At 52.6% G+C, this 18,805-nt stretch overlaps 10 protein-coding genes and 1 non-coding gene across 11 annotated transcripts; 9 read left to right on the forward strand and 2 right to left on the reverse strand.

The window, feature by feature from the left end:
- Positions 1–93: 93 nt before the first annotated feature.
- Positions 94–3,005, forward strand: STEHIDRAFT_123480 (uncharacterized protein). Its single transcript, XM_007306969.1, has 6 exons — positions 94–454; positions 515–655; positions 813–868; positions 945–1,731; positions 1,807–1,994; positions 2,074–3,005. The coding sequence occupies exons 1-6, from the start codon at positions 199–201 to the stop codon at positions 2,779–2,781; spliced, it is 2,136 nt and encodes a 711-aa protein (XP_007307031.1). The 5' UTR covers positions 94–198; the 3' UTR covers positions 2,782–3,005.
- A 179-nt stretch (positions 3,006–3,184) lies between these two features.
- STEHIDRAFT_t213 lies at positions 3,185–3,257 on the reverse strand. The gene has a single exon. It is a non-coding gene; the product is annotated as a tRNA-Asp (tRNA).
- Positions 3,258–3,620: 363 nt separating this feature from the next.
- Positions 3,621–7,682, forward strand: STEHIDRAFT_62380 (antiviral helicase; the record flags this gene model as incomplete). Its single annotated transcript, XM_007306737.1, has 10 exons — positions 3,621–3,812; positions 4,180–4,434; positions 4,531–4,644; positions 4,702–5,146; positions 5,192–5,908; positions 5,993–6,234; positions 6,313–6,690; positions 6,776–7,141; positions 7,218–7,418; positions 7,500–7,682. 10 exons carry the CDS (start codon positions 3,621–3,623, stop codon positions 7,680–7,682), a joined length of 3,093 nt encoding a protein of 1,030 aa, XP_007306799.1.
- A 324-nt stretch (positions 7,683–8,006) lies between these two features.
- STEHIDRAFT_123482 (ribosomal protein L14b/L23e) lies at positions 8,007–9,132 on the reverse strand. The gene is made up of 5 exons (XM_007306970.1): positions 9,113–9,132; positions 8,757–8,966; positions 8,540–8,610; positions 8,402–8,479; positions 8,007–8,328 (listed from the first exon to the last, which is right to left on the reverse strand). Exons 1-5 carry the CDS (start codon positions 9,126–9,128, stop codon positions 8,281–8,283), a joined length of 423 nt encoding a protein of 140 aa, XP_007307032.1. The 5' UTR covers positions 9,129–9,132; the 3' UTR covers positions 8,007–8,280.
- Positions 9,133–10,102: 970 nt separating this feature from the next.
- STEHIDRAFT_62088 (NAD-P-binding protein) lies at positions 10,103–11,870 on the forward strand (the record flags this gene model as incomplete). The annotated part of the gene is made up of 11 exons (XM_007306711.1): positions 10,103–10,169; positions 10,201–10,370; positions 10,433–10,455; positions 10,520–10,605; positions 10,686–10,840; positions 10,923–10,956; positions 11,025–11,196; positions 11,257–11,269; positions 11,362–11,421; positions 11,477–11,542; positions 11,637–11,870. 11 exons carry the CDS (start codon positions 10,103–10,105, stop codon positions 11,868–11,870), a joined length of 1,080 nt encoding a protein of 359 aa, XP_007306773.1.
- A 614-nt stretch (positions 11,871–12,484) lies between these two features.
- Positions 12,485–13,630, forward strand: STEHIDRAFT_170361 (uncharacterized protein). The gene is made up of 2 exons (XM_007306971.1): positions 12,485–13,028; positions 13,161–13,630. The coding sequence occupies exon 1, from the start codon at positions 12,522–12,524 to the stop codon at positions 12,948–12,950; it is 429 nt and encodes a 142-aa protein (XP_007307033.1). The 5' UTR covers positions 12,485–12,521; the 3' UTR covers positions 12,951–13,028; positions 13,161–13,630.
- Positions 13,631–14,033: 403 nt separating this feature from the next.
- Positions 14,034–14,231, forward strand: STEHIDRAFT_62054 (uncharacterized protein; the record flags this gene model as incomplete). Its single annotated transcript, XM_007306707.1, has 1 exon — positions 14,034–14,231. The coding sequence occupies one exon, from the start codon at positions 14,034–14,036 to the stop codon at positions 14,229–14,231; it is 198 nt and encodes a 65-aa protein (XP_007306769.1).
- Positions 14,232–14,309: 78 nt separating this feature from the next.
- STEHIDRAFT_25618 (uncharacterized protein) lies at positions 14,310–14,725 on the forward strand (the record flags this gene model as incomplete). The annotated part of the gene is made up of 2 exons (XM_007306667.1): positions 14,310–14,420; positions 14,483–14,725. Coding segments are annotated over 2 exons (354 nt in total), but the record flags the coding sequence as incomplete, so codon positions are not given.
- A 210-nt stretch (positions 14,726–14,935) lies between these two features.
- Positions 14,936–15,760, forward strand: STEHIDRAFT_61823 (uncharacterized protein; the record flags this gene model as incomplete). Its single annotated transcript, XM_007306690.1, has 3 exons — positions 14,936–15,242; positions 15,287–15,396; positions 15,476–15,760. Coding segments are annotated over 3 exons (702 nt in total), but the record flags the coding sequence as incomplete, so codon positions are not given.
- A 366-nt stretch (positions 15,761–16,126) lies between these two features.
- STEHIDRAFT_34126 (uncharacterized protein) lies at positions 16,127–16,750 on the forward strand (the record flags this gene model as incomplete). Its single annotated transcript, XM_007306674.1, has 1 exon — positions 16,127–16,750. A coding segment is annotated over one exon (624 nt), but the record flags the coding sequence as incomplete, so codon positions are not given.
- Positions 16,751–17,695: 945 nt separating this feature from the next.
- STEHIDRAFT_22547 (uncharacterized protein) lies at positions 17,696–18,339 on the forward strand (the record flags this gene model as incomplete). Its single annotated transcript, XM_007306665.1, has 2 exons — positions 17,696–17,787; positions 17,844–18,339. Coding segments are annotated over 2 exons (588 nt in total), but the record flags the coding sequence as incomplete, so codon positions are not given.
- Between the last annotated feature and the right edge of the window lie 466 nt (positions 18,340–18,805).

Raw genomic sequence — 18,805 nt, forward strand, 5'->3', positions numbered from 1 at the left:
AGCGCCCTGGTATAAACGCAAGGCCTCCCGCCGCGGCACTCCTTGTCCCGTACTTCTATGTCATCTCGCGTGCTGGAGTCAATTTCTGGCGAGTAACGACAAGCTTTCGGCCATATTCTCCTTGCAGGCTAGCTTAGCGTCTCTGCGGACCGTACGATCCATTTCGTTAAACGAGTAACGCTTTGGTCAAACTTGAACATGCTCCACGGCCTTCCCCCAGAACTGGTCATCCATATCCTCTCATTCCTTCCATTCCAGTCTCTGAGTGCTCTCCAGCAAGTCTCTCGCCCATGGAACGACTTTGTCCGTACGAACCAGACCTTGGTATACTACAATGCGGCCGTGGTCCACGACTTCATCCACAGTCCGGCGGAGAGTCTAACGTCACTGAACGAGGTCGTTGGGCGACTGGAAGGAAGGCTTTGGCGTGGCGTGAAGTCGTGGAAGGACTTTTGTGAGTGCAGTGGCTATCCTGATACTCTTGCGGATTGTGAACGGGTACAACTACTTCTAGGTAGACGGCGGTTCCAGCTGGAGAGGAACTGGGCTGGACAGGGGCAGTCGGTCTTTCGAAATATATCGCCTGGGCGCGACGATGTGCATCGACTCAAAGTGGATGAGAAGGAACGTTTCTGTATCACTACGCATATGAGAGGTCAGTACCCGAATGTTCTTCGTCCCTTCCGGTTTCTAGTCGTCTATGCAGATATGGCTCGACGCAAAGTGCCACAATGCTCGGTTGAAGTGGCGTGTAGACCCCCTTTGTCCCTCTCAGACACTCTCGAAGCACGATCATTGACTGCTTATCCCAGGTGGACTCACTGTCACTAATCTCAACCCGCCTTACATCCTCTGGGCCATACCACCCGTCAGTACCAGCACCACGCCGCACATACACATACTGCAAGTTCGTCCTCTAACAGCCACTGGCACCAACCTTTCAGATCTGCGTCGAACAATATGCACACTGCGAATACGACAATGGCTTCCTCATCTTCAACCGTCTAGGCGATGCACACGAAATATGGCGTCTCGCGCATCACATCCCCGAAGGCACCGTCTCGCCGAACTCGCCTCCCGACTTCCTCCAAGTACGCACCTATAGCTGGACATCCCGAAAATTCCGTACATGTCTCTCCACCTCTCCTCCCCCCGACAACAACACTGATCAGTCTAGCCATGGTTACGCATACCCCTCCGAACTCCAACGCAAATATCTAAGGGGACACTTCCGCCCCTGGGCCCTCTTCGAACACACCGAACCCACACGCGCGTTCCGATTCGTGTATCCGACACTATTAGTCGCGGGCGAGTCTTCGCTTTTCTTTTATGACGTTACGACGGGGGAGTTGAAGCAGACGATAAGTGATGCTGTGGATTCGAAGATAAGGTATGTGGAGCTGAGTGAGCGGCATGCGTTCGTGTGTACGGATGCGAGTTTGAGTGTGTTTGAGAGGACGGCGGCTGCGACGGAGACGGAGCGAGAAGGCGAGCGCGCGGTGAAGAGGGTATTGAGGTTGCAGGATTTTTCGGGTGTGGGGCCGATTTATAGGATTTTGTTACCGGAGATGCCGAGGATGGCGGAAGGCTGTATGTATGGTGGAGAAGGAGATGGTGAGGATGGTAGTGAGGCTCAGACTGTGGTAAACCCGAAGATGGCGATCGTACCACAGAAATTGGAGGGAATCTATGCGACTAACGTGATCACGCAGGAGGATGGGTATTATGCCGGTATGTACGCGTTTCTCCTCTCGCAGCAATCGGTGGGCATTAATACTGAACTCTCAATTGCGCCAAACGTCGTAGTTCACGTCTCCGAGGATGGTCGCGATTTAGTGACGGTGCGCTCGGGGGACATCATCATCCTGAAAGACTTCGAGCGCGTAGCGAGAGGCGAAGCCAGTCTTGCGGATGTAGCCCTGTTCCTCACTCTCGACGGGCCTCGCGCAATCAATTACCTCGCCTATGCACATGGCAAAATCGCCGTCGCGACCGTACGTCTCTCCACCCTCCTCTGTTTCTACAGCCTCATATATATCGCCATAGATTGAATTCTAATACTTTCGTCCACAGACAACAGGTTTCTACATCTTCTCTCTCGACGCCTCCTCGCACCACCTATCTCTCCCATCCACAACCTCCAACTCCACCCGTCACGCCCCCCTCCGAACACCCTTCGGCACAATCCCGCCAACGTTATCCTACCCACAGCTCATCATGTCCCGTGCCCTTCCAGTCGAGAACATATCGTCGCACGAACATTTCAGTTGTTTGCAGTTGACACGGACGGGGATGTATTTCACTTGGGATCCGTGGAGGGCGACGAACGAGGTGAAGAGTATGGTGTGGGAGGCGCAGGTTGAGGAGCAGGGTGTGAGGTTTAGGGTAAGGGCGCGATTGATGCGGTTGCGGCAGGAAAGACTGGAGAGGCTTGTTGCTGTTGGGGACAGGGAAGAGGAGAGTGTGATGGAGACGGAAACGGAGACGGATGATGAAGAGGAATCAAGATTGAAGGATGAGTTGGGGCTGGATGGGGAGGATGTTAGTGATGAGGCACGGATGGCGAGGGATGAGGAGATCATGGAGGATTCATTGATGAAGACGTTTCCGCATCTGCATTGGGCGCTTCCGGGTGAGTTTTCCTCTGATCATCTCGTACGAGTAGAGTTGGAGCCGGAGCTGACATGGACTTGTACGTGCGTGCGTGCGTGCGACGTAGGGAACTATCAGCCGAGTGTGGGTTGTATTGATTTGAGTGTTATGGATGTCCATGGAGTCTGAGGAAGTGAATAGTGGTCAAGCCTATCGTGTCATCGTGTTTTGTAGCTTCATGTCTTCTATCCAATCCTCCTCTCATGACTACCTCCAAGCCATATGCCTGCGCTAATTGCTATTCCAGGCCGATGTTACTGCCTATGAATGTGAAGTATGGTAGTCCCTATGTATGATATCAGCGCACGGTAGGAATAAGGAGCACAGTGCTTGTGGCTCCCATTAAGAAGAGCCTAACAGATGTAATTTTGGAGCAACGAATACATCCACCCTCAAAGGGGGCCCGTCTACCCCAAGAAATGATAGAATAGTCGTCTCGTATGGAACGATGGAGAGTGGTCGCTGGTGGAAAATAAAGAAGAGGAAAGAAAAGAAAAGAAGTCAAAATAAAGGGGCTACACATCATACCGCACTCCCTGGCGGGGAGTCGAACCCCGCTCTCGCGCGTGACAGGCGCGTGTACTAATCCGATATACTACCAGGGATTACAATTTGGTGAAAAACTAGTATATAGACAGTTATTGCGTGACTTGAACGTCTGTCTCTTAGCTACAACCGTTAACGATCTTCCCTCGACGCGCTCATCTCTGTCTACCATGAGCGGAAACGACCTCTTTTCTTTCCTCGACGAAGAAGACAACGATGACGAGCAGAACATCGTCGAAACCGAAGATGCTGCTCCCCCCAATTCACCCCCTTCCGCTGGACCAAGCGCAATGGACGTAGACGGCGCCACATCCACCTCTCCTTCCTCCAAAAAGCGTAAAGCCAACGCTTCACCGACTTCTCCTGCCTTTCCACCCACAAATGGCTCCACGAATAACGATAATGGGATGCATGAGGTCGCTATGGACGAGGAAGAAGATGCTGGTCCTTCGTCGTTGAAGAAACCTCGGATAGCGGAGCCGAGTCCGGTGCCGTTTGTTCAGCCGGTGGTGGTGGATGAGTTTGAGACCGAGGCGAAGAGGGAGGTGGCGGCTAGTGCTGGGTTGACTGGATCGACGGAGGCGGCAGGGTCGAGATTGGAGTTGAAGCATCAGGTATGTTTTACTCATGCTCAATTCACTTCTCGTTCTAGAGGGTGTCAGTGCAATTGGCTCGCCACTACTAGGATGGCACATGTTCATTGCTCTGAGGACGACGGGTTTTCTCTCGTGATATCTTGTGGTTATGCCAGACTATTGTGTCTCTTGAGAATAACCTAGAGGTGAAGTTTTGACAAGTGTGGCGCCCGAGGATAATGAGTGGCGCATTGAGGCATCCCATATTTTGGTTGGCGTGGTGGATGAAAACCCACTGGTCCACAGACTCGTACATCTTGATAGATTTCCAAATGCATTTCATATCCTTTCTCTCCACAACCTTCCTCAAAGCCAAGTACGCGTTGCTCATCTCTTATATGTACAGGTGCGACATCAAGTCGCCGTCCCACCAGGCTACAATTACATCCCAATCTCACAACACGTCCCACCCGCCAAACCCGCTCGCGAATACAAATTCACCCTCGACCCCTTCCAACAAGTTTCCGTCTACGCCATCCAACGAAACGAGAGCGTTCTTGTATCCGCACATACCTCGGCCGGTAAGACCGTGGTAGCAGAGTATGCAATCGCTCAGGCTTTGGCGAATAAGCAGCGGGTCATCTACACGAGTCCTATCAAGGTACGTTCTTCTCACCGTGAAGTACGGTGTGTCGTGTATGGCATGGTTGTGTGGTTGTGGCACTTTGGGTACGAGCGATACTCATGCTGACGGCAGGCTCTAAGTAATCAAAAATACCGAGAGATGGAGGCGGAGTTTGGCGATGTTGGACTTATGACTGGAGATGTCACTCGGAATCCGACAGCTTCGTGTTTGGTGATGACAACCGAGGTATTTCGTTCACTTTATCAAATCTGCGAATTTTCACTCAATACTTCATTTGCCTAGATTTTGCGTTCAATGCTTTACCGTGGTTCCGAAATCATGCGTGAAGTTGCCTGGGTCATATTCGACGAGATCCACTACATGCGCGACAAAGAACGTGGTGTCGTCTGGGAAGAGACCATTATCCTGCTTCCACACACCGTCCGCTACGTCTTCCTGTCCGCCACGATCCCGAACGCAATGCAGTTCTGCGAGTGGATCTGCAAGTCACACGAGCAGCCTTGTCACGTCGTGTATACCGACTTCCGTCCTACGCCACTGCAGCATTATCTCTTCCCGGCCGGTGGCGAAGGGATCTATCTGGTGCTGGATGAAAAGGGCGAGTTTAGGGAGGATATGTTCACGAAGGCGATGGGCATGCTTCAGGCGAGTAAGGGCGAGGATCCGGCAGACTCGAAAAGTGGCGCCGGACGGAAGGGCAAGTCAAAGAAGGGCGGAGACAAGAAAGGTATGTGCTTCATTGACTCCTTTAGCCCTCAGATCGTCAACTAAGCAATACACTTGAAAGGCCCCTCGGACATTTCCAAAATCATTCGCATGATCATGCTCAAGAACTACAACCCTGTCATCGTCTTCGCCTTCAGCAAACGCGAATGCGAAGCCCTCGCCCTCCAACTCTCCAAGTTCGAATTCAACTCCGCAGACGAACAGCTCACTGTCTCCAAAATCTTCGAAAACGCGATAGCATCGCTCTCCCCGGATGACCGGACCCTCCCACAGATCGCGAACATCCTCCCGCTCCTCAAGCGTGGCATCGGCATCCATCACGGCGGGCTGCTCCCCATCCTCAAAGAAGTCATCGAAATTCTCTTCCAAGAAGGTCTCATCAAAACCCTCTTCGCTACCGAGACGTTCTCCATCGGTCTGAACATGCCGGCCAAGACCGTCGTCTTCACCGCAGCGAGGAAGTTTGACGGGAGAGAGTTCAGGGATCTTTCTAGTGGTGAGTATATTCAGATGTCTGGGCGAGCGGGAAGGAGAGGGTTGGATGATAGGGGAGTTGTGATCATGATGTGCGATGAGAAGTTGGAGCCTCCAGCGGCGAAGAATATGATCAAGGGAGAGGCGGACAGATTGGATTCGGCATTCCATTTGGGGTATAATATGGTGTTGAATTTGATGAAGATCGAGGTCATCAGCCCGGAGTATATGCTTGAGAGGTGTTTTTTCCAGTTTCAGAGCAGCGCCGGCGTGCCGATGCTCGAGGATGGTAAGCACTTTTGCCTTCCCTTCTTCTTTGGCGGGATGCAGACTACGACACTAACTGTGATTTTATGATGATATGATGATGTAGAGTTGAAGAAGGAGGAAGAAAAGAAGTCGAGCATGGTCATTCAGGACGAGGATCGCGTTGCAGAGTACTACGAGTTCCGACAACAGCTCGAGCAGATGAACGCAGACTTCCGAGATGTCATCACACACCCGAACTACAGCCTCCCCTTCCTCCAACCCGGCCGACTCGTCAAAGTCAAGCACAAAGAGCTCGACTTTGGATGGGGTGTAATTCTCAACTATTCAAAGCGGCTGCCTGGCAAGGTTCGTATCCTTCCTATGCACTCGTTGGGACCCTGTAGCATGACTGACTGGCGTTCCCCTCCTCCTCAATAACAACAGAACCGGCCAATGCCCAAAGCAGAGGAACTCCCACCACACGAACAATACATCCTCGACGTTCTCCTTAATTGCGTCAAAGGCTCCGTCGTCCCCAAAGACCGCAACAACATGACGGCCACGCCCGGCGGCATCCAGCCATGGACTCCCGGCTGCGGACTGAAATCCGAACCGCTCGTCGTTCCCGTGCTATTGTCGACGATCGAGGGTATCAGCCATTTGAGGATATTCTTGCCGAAGGACTTGAGGAATCTACAGTCGAGGGAGACGGTGTGGAAGAGCGTGCAGGAGGTGCATAGGAGGTGTCCGGATGGGATCGCGTTGTTGGATCCGATCGAGAATATGGGCATTACAGACGATAAGTTCAAGGCACTTGTCAAGGTTCGTTCCTCCGTACCCTCTTTCCTCCGTACCCTCTTTCCGAGTCTGGTCAAATTGCGCATCTGATCTCGGTGATGGTCTTCAGAAAATCCAAACAATGGAACAAAAGATGTTCGCCTCCCCTCTCCACAAAGATCCCCGACTCCCCGAACTCTACTCGCAATACACACTAAAAAAGGAGTCCCAAGAACGTGCCCGCGCGCTGAAGAAGCGTATTCAGGCTACGAACGACGTCCTGCAGATGGAAGAACTCAAGTCACGGAAACGCGTCCTTCGACGTCTGGGATTCACTACCGCGGACGATATCGTGGATATGAAGGGCAGGGTGGCTTGTGAGATTAGTACGGGTGACGAGTTGTTGCTAACAGAGTTGATCTTCAACGGGGCGTTCAATCCGCTTACGCCGGAGCAGTGTGCGGGGTTGTTGAGTTGTTTCGTGTTCACTGAGAAGGTATGCCTTCACACTCATATTCAGCTGTTAGTGTACCTCAATACTTATGCGATGTGGTGTGGTGCGTTCGTTGCAGAGCGAGCAGGTGACGAAGTTGAAGGAGGAGCTGGCGGCGCCGTTACGCGTTATGCAGGAGATAGCACGTCGGATAGCAAAGGTCTCCCGTGAATCGAAGTTGCCACTCGTCGAAGAGGAGTATGTGCAGTCATTCAAGGTCGAGCTCATGGACGCGGTCGTCCAATGGTGCCGTGGCGCCTCGTTCTCCGACATCTGCAAGGTACGTTCAGAACCTTTCCTCATTTCCCTCTTTATACCTACTTCGTTCCATTTTACTGACGACGTTTTTACCGCCATATAGCTCACCGACCAGTTCGAAGGCAGTCTCATCCGCGTCTTCCGCAGGTTGCAAGAACTCATCCGCCAGATGTGCTCGGCGGCCAAAGTCATCGGCAATACCGAGCTGGAGCAAAAGTTCACAAAGGCGTCGGAGATGCTGGAGAGGCCTAATTCGGTCATTTTTTGCTCGTCACTGTATCTGTAGGCCGTTGAGCTTCTTGTTTCTCTCCTCCTTTGTATTCTGTTTTTCTGCCAGTTTTAGTCCGTACGCTTATTGGTTTTTGATGGGCAAGTCTGGTATGCATGATCAGCTCCGTGGAGCTCAATGGCCAGTGCATTGCCTGTAGCGATGCCGCAATATTCCTCGTCCTCAGACAGCGCGAGCTTGGAAAACTAAAGATGAGCGCAGCGGGAATGTCACTGATTCAATTGTATTCTTCAGCCACATCGCCAAAACTGAGCGTATATGAAGGCAGGATGATTGTCTACGGGTCGTTGGACGTTTTTCGGGCGTTGTGGTAGGATTCAGAAACATGTACAAATCAACCGTCGATCTTAACCCGAGTTCAACAGAGGGAAAGAAGCCTCATACGGTGCTTTGTGAAACTACACCACCTCACTGTCGAACTTCACACATCTTCCATCTCATATTATCAAACCTAGACTGCATTGAATGATCATGGGGCATGTTCATACTAAACATGTGAAAGGCGTGCGATATGCGGGAGGGCGAGTAGGCAGAGAAAAGATACACAGCAAACCGAGCAGAGAAAAACAGAGAAATACACTGAAACGGAAGTTATTTAGACGACCGTGCCGGCGTTGGAGGCAATACGCGGCCAAAGGTCAGCCTACATCATAAAACAGCAGCACACAATATATAAGCGACGAGCACTTTGATCACTGAGAAGAAAAGTGACGTACGCATTCTTTTGCGACTGGGCCTGTGATAGCGGATCCCTTCATCTCACCCTTTGGGTTGACGATAACACCAGCGTTGTCCTGAATGCAGAGACATGTTAAGAGACTTGAACAAAGCGTTACGGGACAAATGAAACTGACTTCGAAGTAGAGGAAGAGACCATCCTTGCGGCGCCACGATTTGCGTTGACGAATGACGATGGCGGGCATGGCTAAAAGAATCACAAATCTCCGTTAGCAACATCCTTAATGCCCCAACCACTATTCCCACAATCCTCTTTCTATAATCTCCTGCCGTCTAGCATCCAGTTCGCCCAACCCACAAAAACCACAGAGAAAGCAAAGAAAAGGGACTCACTCTTCTTCCTGAGCTCAGGCTTTCCCTTCTTCACTGAAGCAACGACCATATCACCAACACCGGCATCTGGAAGCCTGTTGAGATGGGAGCCGAAACCGAAGGGCTCGATGATGAAAAGCGACTTGGCGCCACTGTTGTCCGCGCAATTGAGGACGGCACCCGTGGGCAAACCCAGGGTGAGCCTGAATTTGTTACCCGAGGCACCACCACCTAGTAAGGCCAATCCCATCCCGACCCAAAGAAATTTCAATCCAGCGAGACCACCAGGAATCGACCGACAGGAAGACAGCAAAACAAACGAATAAGCAGTCAGATATAGATCCAGACATCGAGAACTTGAAATGAAAGATGCGCACCTCGCTGTGCTGCCATTTTGTGTTGTCTTGAGGGTCCTGTAGAATCGCCACCACGACGAAGAGGTTTCCAGCAGCGCAGGCCTCCGTGGGAACGAGCTGTACAGTTCACCGGCACTCACCGGAATGTGGCGCCGCCCATGTTCGGATCTTCTCGGGTGGCCCAAGATACTTCAGTTTCTGTCTCTCCTCTTTCGCCCATCGGTTGGCAACGGTGGCTATTTTATGAGGAAGACTCTTGATCCTCTTGCATAAAAAACAGTCTTTGAGCTTGCAATAATGCCATATGCACTCTCATGCATAACTAGTTCATGTTGCTCACTGCCGGTCTCTCCGCAGCGTTCAATTACTCGAAAGACTATCGTTGTGAAGCTATTACACGCTCCTGATCATTTCCTTTGTGTTATCTGAGTTCGCCTTGAACTGCACCGAATTAACCTTGATGAATCAAAGCTGGGATCTTTATAGTGGCCCAAGCCTGCCCAAGCCCCTATTTCGTTGCCACGGCCGCACATGGCTGGGAGTAGACAGGAAGATTATACTCCCCGCATCGATAACACCGTTGGGCTTTGCTGCGCTCCTTCCCCGTTCTTTTTCCTTAGATGGCCCTGTTGGGCCACTTTCCATACTTGATATCTGGTCATGAGGAGTGGGCGCCATTCGTCAATTGGGGATATAGTTCTTCAACTGATACATGGTGAGGAATGGCGAACAGCAGGTTATGATCACCAAGTGGAGGGTTATGACACGATGATTGAACCTACCACGGCTATGTCATTTGCCGGCTTTGACGTTCTGCATATACTGTTCCTGAGGCTGCTAGCGCTAAGTGCACCACCATCTCGCCCAGGCCGATCGCATTTTTCCCTCGCCCGACGCCTATAAAAGCTTCGCTAACATCTGATCAGAATGAGTTCACATCATCCCAATTGACTGTTCACGAGATTCACCGCGACCTCCCATCCCCCACTAAGTACCGACTTACATACAACGATGGCACCAGTCACCAACGCTCGCCACATCTTCCGGGAGATACCAGAGGGTAAGTCTCCTCGCCCTTGTCTATCATTGAGACCCATGCTAAAGCATAGCTATTTCAGGTGTACCGGTCCCAGGGAAGAACTTAGTTCATGATACGTCCGAGACGATCGACCTGGACAGCGTCCCCTTGAAAGGTGGTATTCTGGTCAAGACTCTCGTCCTCTCCATTGATCCGTTCCAAAGGAGCCGGCTCCGCGAGGAACACATCAAGGGCTACGTCGTGTGTATCCTCCTGCGCTCTCTGCCTAATGGATCTGACACGTTTGTCTTGTGCGCGTACAGCCCGCATTCAAGATTGGACAACCGTAAGGGCTCAGTAGGCCTGGTTTTGCATGACCTTTTACTGACTTTTGATCTTGTCTCAACAAGAATATGGAACATCGGAATTGCGAAGGTTGTTCGCTCCGAACACGCAGACTACAAGGCCGGAGACTATGTGTACAACTGGGAAGTCCGTGCGTACCGTTCTACTACCGTCTGCCTCCTCACGCCTGTCGCCATTCTTTTTTCGCTGGTCTGATGGATTTATTTACAGCCTTCGCCGAGTACGGAGTCTATACTGAGATTCCAACGGGGATGAGGAAGCTTGAGTCGAACGAGGGAATCTCGTGGCCGGCGTGGACGGGTGTTCTGGGTATGCCTGGACAGACGGCATACATGGGATGGAAGGAGTACGGAAAGCCCAAGAAGGTACGTTCCAACCTCGTTGTTTCCCCTTGTACTTACAAGACTGATATTGCAATCTCTTTCGTTGTGGTGTTTCATTTGACAGGGAGACACGGTGTTCGTTACTGCGGCCTCTGGACGTACGTCTTTGTCAAGGCCGATCTCTCCTTTTTTTGACGTGAACTGACGTTGACCTTGAAATGAGCAGCTGTCGGTAGCGTAGTCGTCCAGCTCGCCAAACTGGAAGGCTGTAAGGTCATTGCGTCCGCCGGGAGCGATGCCAAATGTGACGACGTCCGTGCTATGGGCGCAGATGTCGTGTTTAACTACAAGACGGAGAGCACGAAGGAAGTACTGCAGCGTGAGGGACCTCTTGATATGTGCGCATTTCATGTGGTTTAGTTGTTAGGGAAAGCTGGCTGACTTGTGTTTTGTTGCAGATACTGGGACAACGTCAGTGTTCTATTATTCGGTTTAGCCCATTCCAATGTGGCCCAAGGGGCAGAATAATCAACTGACCGTCTACGGATACAATTTTCGTATAGGTCGGCGGCGAGACGTTGGATGAAGCATTCATTGCGATGAGGGAACATGGTCGTATCATCGTACGCCCCTTTTCAGCCTGATGATACTTCATCTACCTGACTCTTCCTCCAACAGCAATGTGGGACTATCACTACCTACAACGACCCGAGCGGTAGCGGACCCAATGCCTACGGCCTGAAGGTCAGTCTCACTTTTTTTGTACCCCCTTCATATTTCAATATTATCTCTTCATCAATCCGCGCGTTCATCCGATGGCTAACGTCCATTTGCATAGAACTACTCCGCCTTCTTCCAGAAAGAGCTTTCCATGTTCGGTTTCCTCATCCCCACACTTTACCCCAAGTACGCCGAGAGCTTCTTCGCCGACATGGTCCCGCTCGTGAAAGAGGGTAAGATGTGGCATAAGGAGGACGTGACGAAGGGGTTGGAGAACGCTTGCCAGGCGTTGGTGGATGTGTTGAGCGGGAAGAACCATGGAAAGAAGGTCATTCTTGTAGCTGAGGATTAATATTGAGTTGTATGATATGCATTGGGCGGTATATAAAGTGTAATGTGGTTAAGTTAGCTGCGTTTTATCCTGCCAGAGGCGAACTTGCGAGATGGACACGGCTGAGCAAACAGGAACAAACACAACTCATGTCGGCCGACCGCCGCACCTAACCTTACTCCAGGGTTGAACCACATCCCTCTTGATCATGACCCATGAGGACCCTGGCCACATTCTGGATGGTCCTCTTCGACAACCACAAGTCTAGTCTCCATATCACGATACTGGCTCTCTCGAACTGAACGTCCTCGGCGCATCTCCACCGCGGCTGAGTCATCTCGGCGACATCTGCCGTTCAACTTGTCATATTCGTGCTTGTTCTCGTCTTGCATCGGAGGGTGAACGGCGTTGAGAACGTCCCAAAACACGCAGATGCGCTTCGGCAGCTCTGCGGCAGAGGTCTTTACGGCTAGCTGAGCCCTGGGTCCGTGCGTAGCTTACTTACAGGGTTCTGGGTCGTCAGCTTCCTACGGGTAGCCAACGGGCAGTCACCCTGTGGCGCCTAACCTCGTACGTTACATATAAAGCTGGTTCTCTGCAGGCCGACTATGACTCCGCTTCCTGCCCCTTCAACTCTCTCAGCTTCTCCTTCGCTCTAGTGCAGTACGACTTATGCACTTCCAGACCTCACTCCACCTCATAACTAAAACCAAAATGTCCTCATCTGGCACACAGTCGGCAACCTCGAGCTCCTCAGAGCTCTCCCTCCACCGCTGCCACTCTAGCTCGTCTTCCCACTCTTCTTACTCATCTAATCGCTCTCAGACATCGACGTCGTCTTCTGCCTCTGGACACCACATCAACCTCAACCTCAAACAAAAATTACACTCTTGGTTCCGGTCCACTCCTCGAACCAAAGTGCCCAAGATCGTCATTCACCCACCGGACGAACACGACGTATTCGTCAAGCCTTCGATACCGAGGCAGGATTGGCGACCTTCTGATGATGAACAGACATTGAGCTTTGGTGTTCCGGAGCGGGACGGGAGGGGTAGATTGTTTGGGTCTGATGAGGGGGTTTGGTTTCCGAATGGGCTATGAAGCTGTGCGGAGTCTCTGCCCGTGGAAGTGGGAGGGTAGGAATCGCTGGGGGAGCGATAGAAGTTGATGTGATCGCTAGTAAGCTTCATTGTTTATGGATGCTTTCTCCGTCCTCCCTATCCATTACATCCCCGTTCTTTTGTCCTGTTTCATTCATCCGGTAGAGAGACATGACTGATGGTTGAACCTACCTGCACGTTAACGAGACAGATTTATTCCCTCCAACGTCTAGAACACGACCGCACCTTGCGTCATCAAAATGCACTCGCTCTTCAACACAATCATACCCGCCCATCGCGTCACCGCCGCATGCCTCTATAAACATCTAGACATAGACACGGGCATCGGCCGCTCTCGCGTTCGCATCTTACATATAAACTCAAAGCTCGACAAATCATCCGCCTCTCCATCTCTTTGACACTTATCACAAGCATGAATACAAAACGACGACAGTAACACCAAATACCCACGACTTCATGACCACCAGGGTTACTCCACCCGGGTATCTTAATTCGGCTGTCATTTACGCATATCTATCTATCTGGAAGGAGAGGGATTTGGTTACTAGAGTCGAGTTGCGTGGGACGGAAATGATGCTGTACACCGTCTGCATAGGTTTCTCTTTACTAGAATTTTTAATTAGATTAGCTTGTATAAAAATACATTGTACTTCTATCTCCACTCATGCCTGCCTCGTCTGCATCTCGACGAGCGTGACTCGAATCCATGGCATAAACGCGGTGTCACAGCGTGACAGATTGGCTCTTGAGAGGAACACGCGTTGGTTGAGTTGAACGTCGACTCAGTCTCAGACGGCTTGGAAGGGCGCTGCCCTCGTCCACTTCAGACATCTCTTCTGTACTTCACGACAAACGAACATCAACGATCTGTACGACCCACCCTTGTATCGCTGTATTTTTCTTTGCAACCTTGTCGTCACACATACCTCGTGCTCCGATACTTGTCTGATTCTGTCTGATTACTATTCTGGGCGGTGTTGAGTCCTGTCCTGTGGCTCAGCTTTACCGTCCTGCGAACCTACATACCTTGGCTTTTCCTCCCGTTGCTGCTGGATAAACCGCCATGCCAGCACCACGGTTATCACATAACGCAGAGACGGCGCGTGTGGCCGCTCTCCAGGCCGAGTTCAATGAGAAGAAATGGGTGTGGGTGCCCGATGAGAAGGAGGGCTACCTCGCCGGCTGGGTGCTGAAGGAGGAGGACGAATTCGGCGAGGTCATGATGAACTCTGGGGGAGAGGTGCGCCTTCTCTTTGTCTGATTGTTCAGAGAAGGCTGAGAGACTGAGTATGGACATTGTTTGTAGGTCCGGAGGTTACCACTCTATGCTCTCTCGAAGATGAACCCACCCAAGTTCGATCGCGTCGAGGATATTGCAGATCTCACATTTCTCAACGAAGCCAGCGTAGTCCACAACCTCAGACTACGCTACGGCTCCGGAAATATCTATGTGCGTATCACCTCTCTACGCTATCTCGATACAACTCACCAACGATAGTGCCACACCCACAGACTTACTCAGGCCTGTTCCTAGTCGCCATAAACCCCTACCAGTCCCTCCAACTTTACACAGACTCCATCGTCCAATCATACCGCGGAAAACGTCGGGACGAGAACCCACCACACATCTTCGCCATCGCCGAACGCGCATGGGTCAACATGGGCGACGAACGCGAGAACCAATCCATCCTCATCACCGGCGAATCTGGCGCCGGCAAGACAGAATCGACGAAGAAAGTCATCCAATATCTCGCCGCCATCGCCACCGACACGCACCTCCCCTCACACAACACCGGCAGCACCGTCACCGCGCATTCGACGGGCGGCGGACACGGCCATTCGCAGAGCATGTCGCATTCGTCGTCTGCTGGCTCGATATTTGGGACTGGGGTGGCTGGAGCGGTCATGCCGTCGACGGGGATGCCGAGGTTGAATTCGGGGAGGAGTCATAAGCCACACCAATCCATGTCGGTTTCTGGGTCCGGTTCCAATTCTAATATCAAGTCCAAGTCCCGCCTCGGGCTCCTCGAACGACAGATTCTGCAGGCGAATCCCATTCTTGAAGCGTTCGGCAACGCGCAGACGCAGCGGAATAATAATTCGAGTCGGTTCGGAAAGTTCGTGAGGATCAGTTTCGCGCCAGACGGGAGCATCGCGGGCGCGAATATCGATTGGTATTTGTTGGAGAAGAGTAGGGTTGTGATTAGGAGTGAGGCGGAGAGGAGTTTTCATGTGTTTTATCAACTCATTGCGGGTGGTGGGGCTATCAAAGGTGCGTATTGCTAGTACGAGTGGGGATGTGATGCTGACCGGGAGGGGTAGATACACTGCTTCTTGACGGTGGTGTTGAGGACTACGAATATCTCAATAAGAGCCGTCGCGAAGTCGATGGTATCGACGACTACGAAGAATGGAATGCTCTCAAGGTCTCCCGCTCTCCTTCGTACCAATCAATTCTATTGTTAATATTACCCCCCTTTCCCTTGGTTTTTCATATTATTATAGTCCGCCCTCGAAACCGTCGGCTTTTCTGCATCCGAACAAATGGACCTCTTCCGCATCGTCGCCGCCATCCTCCACCTCGGCAACATCACCATCACCGCCAGCCGCAACGACGACGCCACCATGCCCACCCCCTCCCAATCCGAACGCGCCTGTCACCTCCTCGGCATCCCCCCCTCCGAATTCACTCGCGCCCTCCTCCGCCCCCGCGTCCTCGCCGGCCGCGAATGGGTCACCCAAGCCCGCACGCGCCAACAGGCGCTCGAAGAGCTCGGCGCGCTCTGCAAGACGCTGTACGAGAAATCGTTCGGCAGTCTCGTGGAGAGGATCAATAGGGCGCTGGATCGGCCGAGCAGCAAGAGCACGTTCATTGGCGTGTTGGATATCGCGGGGTTCGAGATTTTTGAGGTGAATGCGTACGAGCAGTTGTTGATCAATTATACGAACGAGAAGCTGCAGCAGTTTTTCAATCATCATATGTTCGTGTTGGAGCAGGAGGAGTATGCGAGGGAGGGGATCGAGTGGGATTATGTGAACTTTGGGCTGGATCTGCAGCCGACTATTGACCTCATTGAGGGAGGAACGAATAGTGGTGGAGGAGGGGGGCAGCAGGGTGCAATTGGCGTGTTGAGTCTGCTGGACGAGGAGTGCATCATGCCGAAGGCGACGGATCTGACGTTCACGAACAAGTTGCACCAGCTGTGGAGTGGGGACGCCCAGCTCGGGATCGGGGAGGAGCCGCATCCTGGACGGGAGAAGTACGAGCCTTCGAGATTTGACCAAGGGTTCATCGTGCACCACTACGCGGGCAAGGTCGAGTACCGCACGGACGGATGGCTAGACAAGAACAAAGACCCGCTGAACGACAACCTCACGCGCGTCCTCGCCTCGTCCTCCGAACGCTACGTCGCCTCCCTCTTCTCTGACTTCCTCGTCGACGCCAACGGTCCTGGAGCGCAGAACGGTCTTCCCAATATGTTTACGATGGGCAAGAAGAAGCGCACGCTGAAGAAGGGCGCGTTCCGGACGGTCGGACAGAGGCATAAGGAGCAGCTCTCATCCCTTATGGCGCAGCTCTATGCGACGCAGCCCCATTTCGTGAGGTGCATCGTCCCGAATGGTATGAAGAAACCGGGGAGGATAGACGTCCCGCTCGTGCTCGACCAGCTCCGCTGTAACGGTGTCCTCGAAGGCATCCGCATCGCCCGTCTCGGCTACCCCAATCGTCTCCCGTTCCCGGAATTCAGACAGCGCTACGAGGTCCTCACGCCCGGGATCATTCCCCGGGGATACATGGACGGCCGGAAAGCGTGCCTCCGGATGGTAGGCGGGCTCGAGCTCGATACGTCCATTTTCAGGATCGGGACGAGTAAGATCTTCTTTAAGGCGGGGGTGTTGGCGGAGCTGGAGGAGAGGAGGGACGGGTTGCTGGCGGATGTGTTTGGGAGGATACAGGCGTGTGCGAGGATGTGGGTCGCGAGGAGGCAGATGAAGAAGATATTGAATCGGGCGGTGGCGATTAGGACTATTCAGAGGAATGCGAGGATTTATACGGAGTTGAGGGAGTGGCCTTGGTGGCAGCTTTATACCAAGGTAAATCTTACCCTCCCTCCATCTCTCTCTACCTCTCCCAATTCCCTTGCTATCAGAAACTAACTGGGGTCTTTTTTATTGCATTTGCTATGTTGATGTTAGGTCCGCCCATTACTCGCAGCGACCCGGAACGACGACGAGCTGCGAAAGAAGGAGCAGGAGCTGGCGTTGATGAAAGAACGCGCGGAACGGGACGTGAAAGAGAAAGAAGCGCTCGAATCGCTCAAGATGCGTCTCGAATCTGAGAAACGCAAAGTCGAGGACCTGCTCTCGGCCGAGCGCGACCTCGGACTATCGAAAGACGCGCTGCTGGAGCGCTCCAAGAACCGCGAACTCGAGCTGAACGAGGAAGTCGCCGCGCTGCAGAACGACCTCGATAACCTCGACTCGCAGCTGGATCGGGTGATGAAGATACATAAGGAGAGCGAGGAGAAGCATAGGGCGTTGCAGGAGGCGTTCGAGGAGGCGGCGGAGCATTTGGTGAGGCTTGAGGAAGAGCAGAAGGACTGGGAGGGGAGGGAGGAAGAAATCGGAGGGCTATTGAGGGATGCGAGGGAAGAGGTAGATGGGTTGAGGGGGGAGAGGGAGAGGTTGGTGAAGGAGGGGGAGGAGTTGAGGGCGTTGGTGGAGCAGAAGGAGGAGGATCTGGCGAGAGCGAAAGAGAGGATGGAGATGGCGATTTCGGATTTGGACTCGAAGCTCACCGTCGAGACGCGCAACCGGTAGGTTTCTTTCATTAACTGATATACACACACGGTACTGATGCATGGGGCTGCAGGGACCTTGTCAAGGATCGTGCGGATGCGTCCGAGCAAGACGCCCGACAGGCCAAAGAGCAGCTCGCTGAAATGGGCCGAACCGCGACGGAGTACTCCAACATGATTAAGCGGAAGGAAGGCGACGTCGCTCGTCTGACGGCCGATTTGGACGCCTTGAAGACAGAACGCAGCCAGTCCTCAAAGGAAATGATCGCCCTTCAGGTCAAAGTGGAAACCCTCACCGCCGAGATTCAAGCCCGCCGCGACGACAAAGAACGTGACGCTTCCACACAAGCCAAGCTTCACGAGGAACTGGATGAACTCCGAGCACTCATGGAAGCGAAGTCCAGCGAAGACGAACGCAGGAGCGAAGTCGAGAAACGCAAGGACGAAGAGCTCGTCGATCTTCGTGCTCAGACGTCCAGTCTCCAACAGGACCTCAGCGATCTCCGCAGGTCGACACTCGAGGCTCAGAACAAGATGAGAGTCGAGTTGGAGACTTCGACCAAGGAGCATCAATCGCTCTTGCACAGCCATCGTTCGTTGTCGGATAGGATGTTAGCGACGGAGTCCAAGTCCAAGAAGGCGGAGGCGAGCTTGCAGGAGGCGGAGAAGGCGAAGAGGGCGTTGGAGTCCGAGTTGCAGTCGTTGAGGACAAGGCAGATCGACCTTGATGGGGAGCTTGCGGAGACACAGCGTGCAAAAGAGGTTCGTATTTATCTATCATCAAAACATCTTCATGTCCGCAACTAAATCTTCAATACTTGTCCGTATACAGAGCCTTGAACGCCAGCTCGCATCGGCCCAGACGAAGTACCAAGACTTCGAAGATGCAGCTCTTCAACTCGAGCGGGAGAAGAACGCTCAAGACCGTCAACTCGAGACTCTCAAGAAGCAGCTCGAAGCGGAAACCACGAAACGGTCTCAGCTCGAGAAGATCGCGTCCGGTCAGAAGCAGGAGATCATACAGTTGAAAGACAGG

The sequence above is a fragment of the Stereum hirsutum genome (genome assembly GCF_000264905.1).
Source record: "Stereum hirsutum FP-91666 SS1 unplaced genomic scaffold STEHIscaffold_12, whole genome shotgun sequence".
In the NCBI taxonomy this organism is placed as follows: domain Eukaryota; kingdom Fungi; phylum Basidiomycota; class Agaricomycetes; order Russulales; family Stereaceae; genus Stereum; species Stereum hirsutum.

What these genes read in the sequence shown, in the direction of transcription:
- STEHIDRAFT_123480 (XM_007306969.1), top strand. Translation starts at nt 199, where the DNA reads ATGCTCCACGGCCTTCCCCCAGAACTGGTCATCCATATCCTCTCATTC. An exon ending in GAAGTCGTGGAAGGACTTTT is followed by an intron (nt 455 to 514) that starts GTGAGTGCAGTG and finishes AACTACTTCTAG; the next exon opens with GTAGACGGCGGTTCCAGCTG. An exon ending in TCCTCTGGGCCATACCACCC is followed by an intron (nt 869 to 944) that starts GTCAGTACCAGC and finishes CCAACCTTTCAG; the next exon opens with ATCTGCGTCGAACAATATGC.
- STEHIDRAFT_123482 (XM_007306970.1), bottom strand. An exon ending in GCCTGAGCTCAGGAAGAAGA is followed by an intron (nt 8,611 to 8,756) that starts GTGAGTCCCTTT and finishes TGATTCTTTTAG; the next exon opens with CCATGCCCGCCATCGTCATT. An exon ending in GCCCAGTCGCAAAAGAATGC is followed by an intron (nt 8,329 to 8,401) that starts GTACGTCACTTT and finishes TTTATGATGTAG; the next exon opens with GCTGACCTTTGGCCGCGTAT.
- STEHIDRAFT_170361 (XM_007306971.1), top strand. Translation starts at nt 12,522, where the DNA reads ATGCACTTCCAGACCTCACTCCACCTCATAACTAAAACCAAAATGTCC.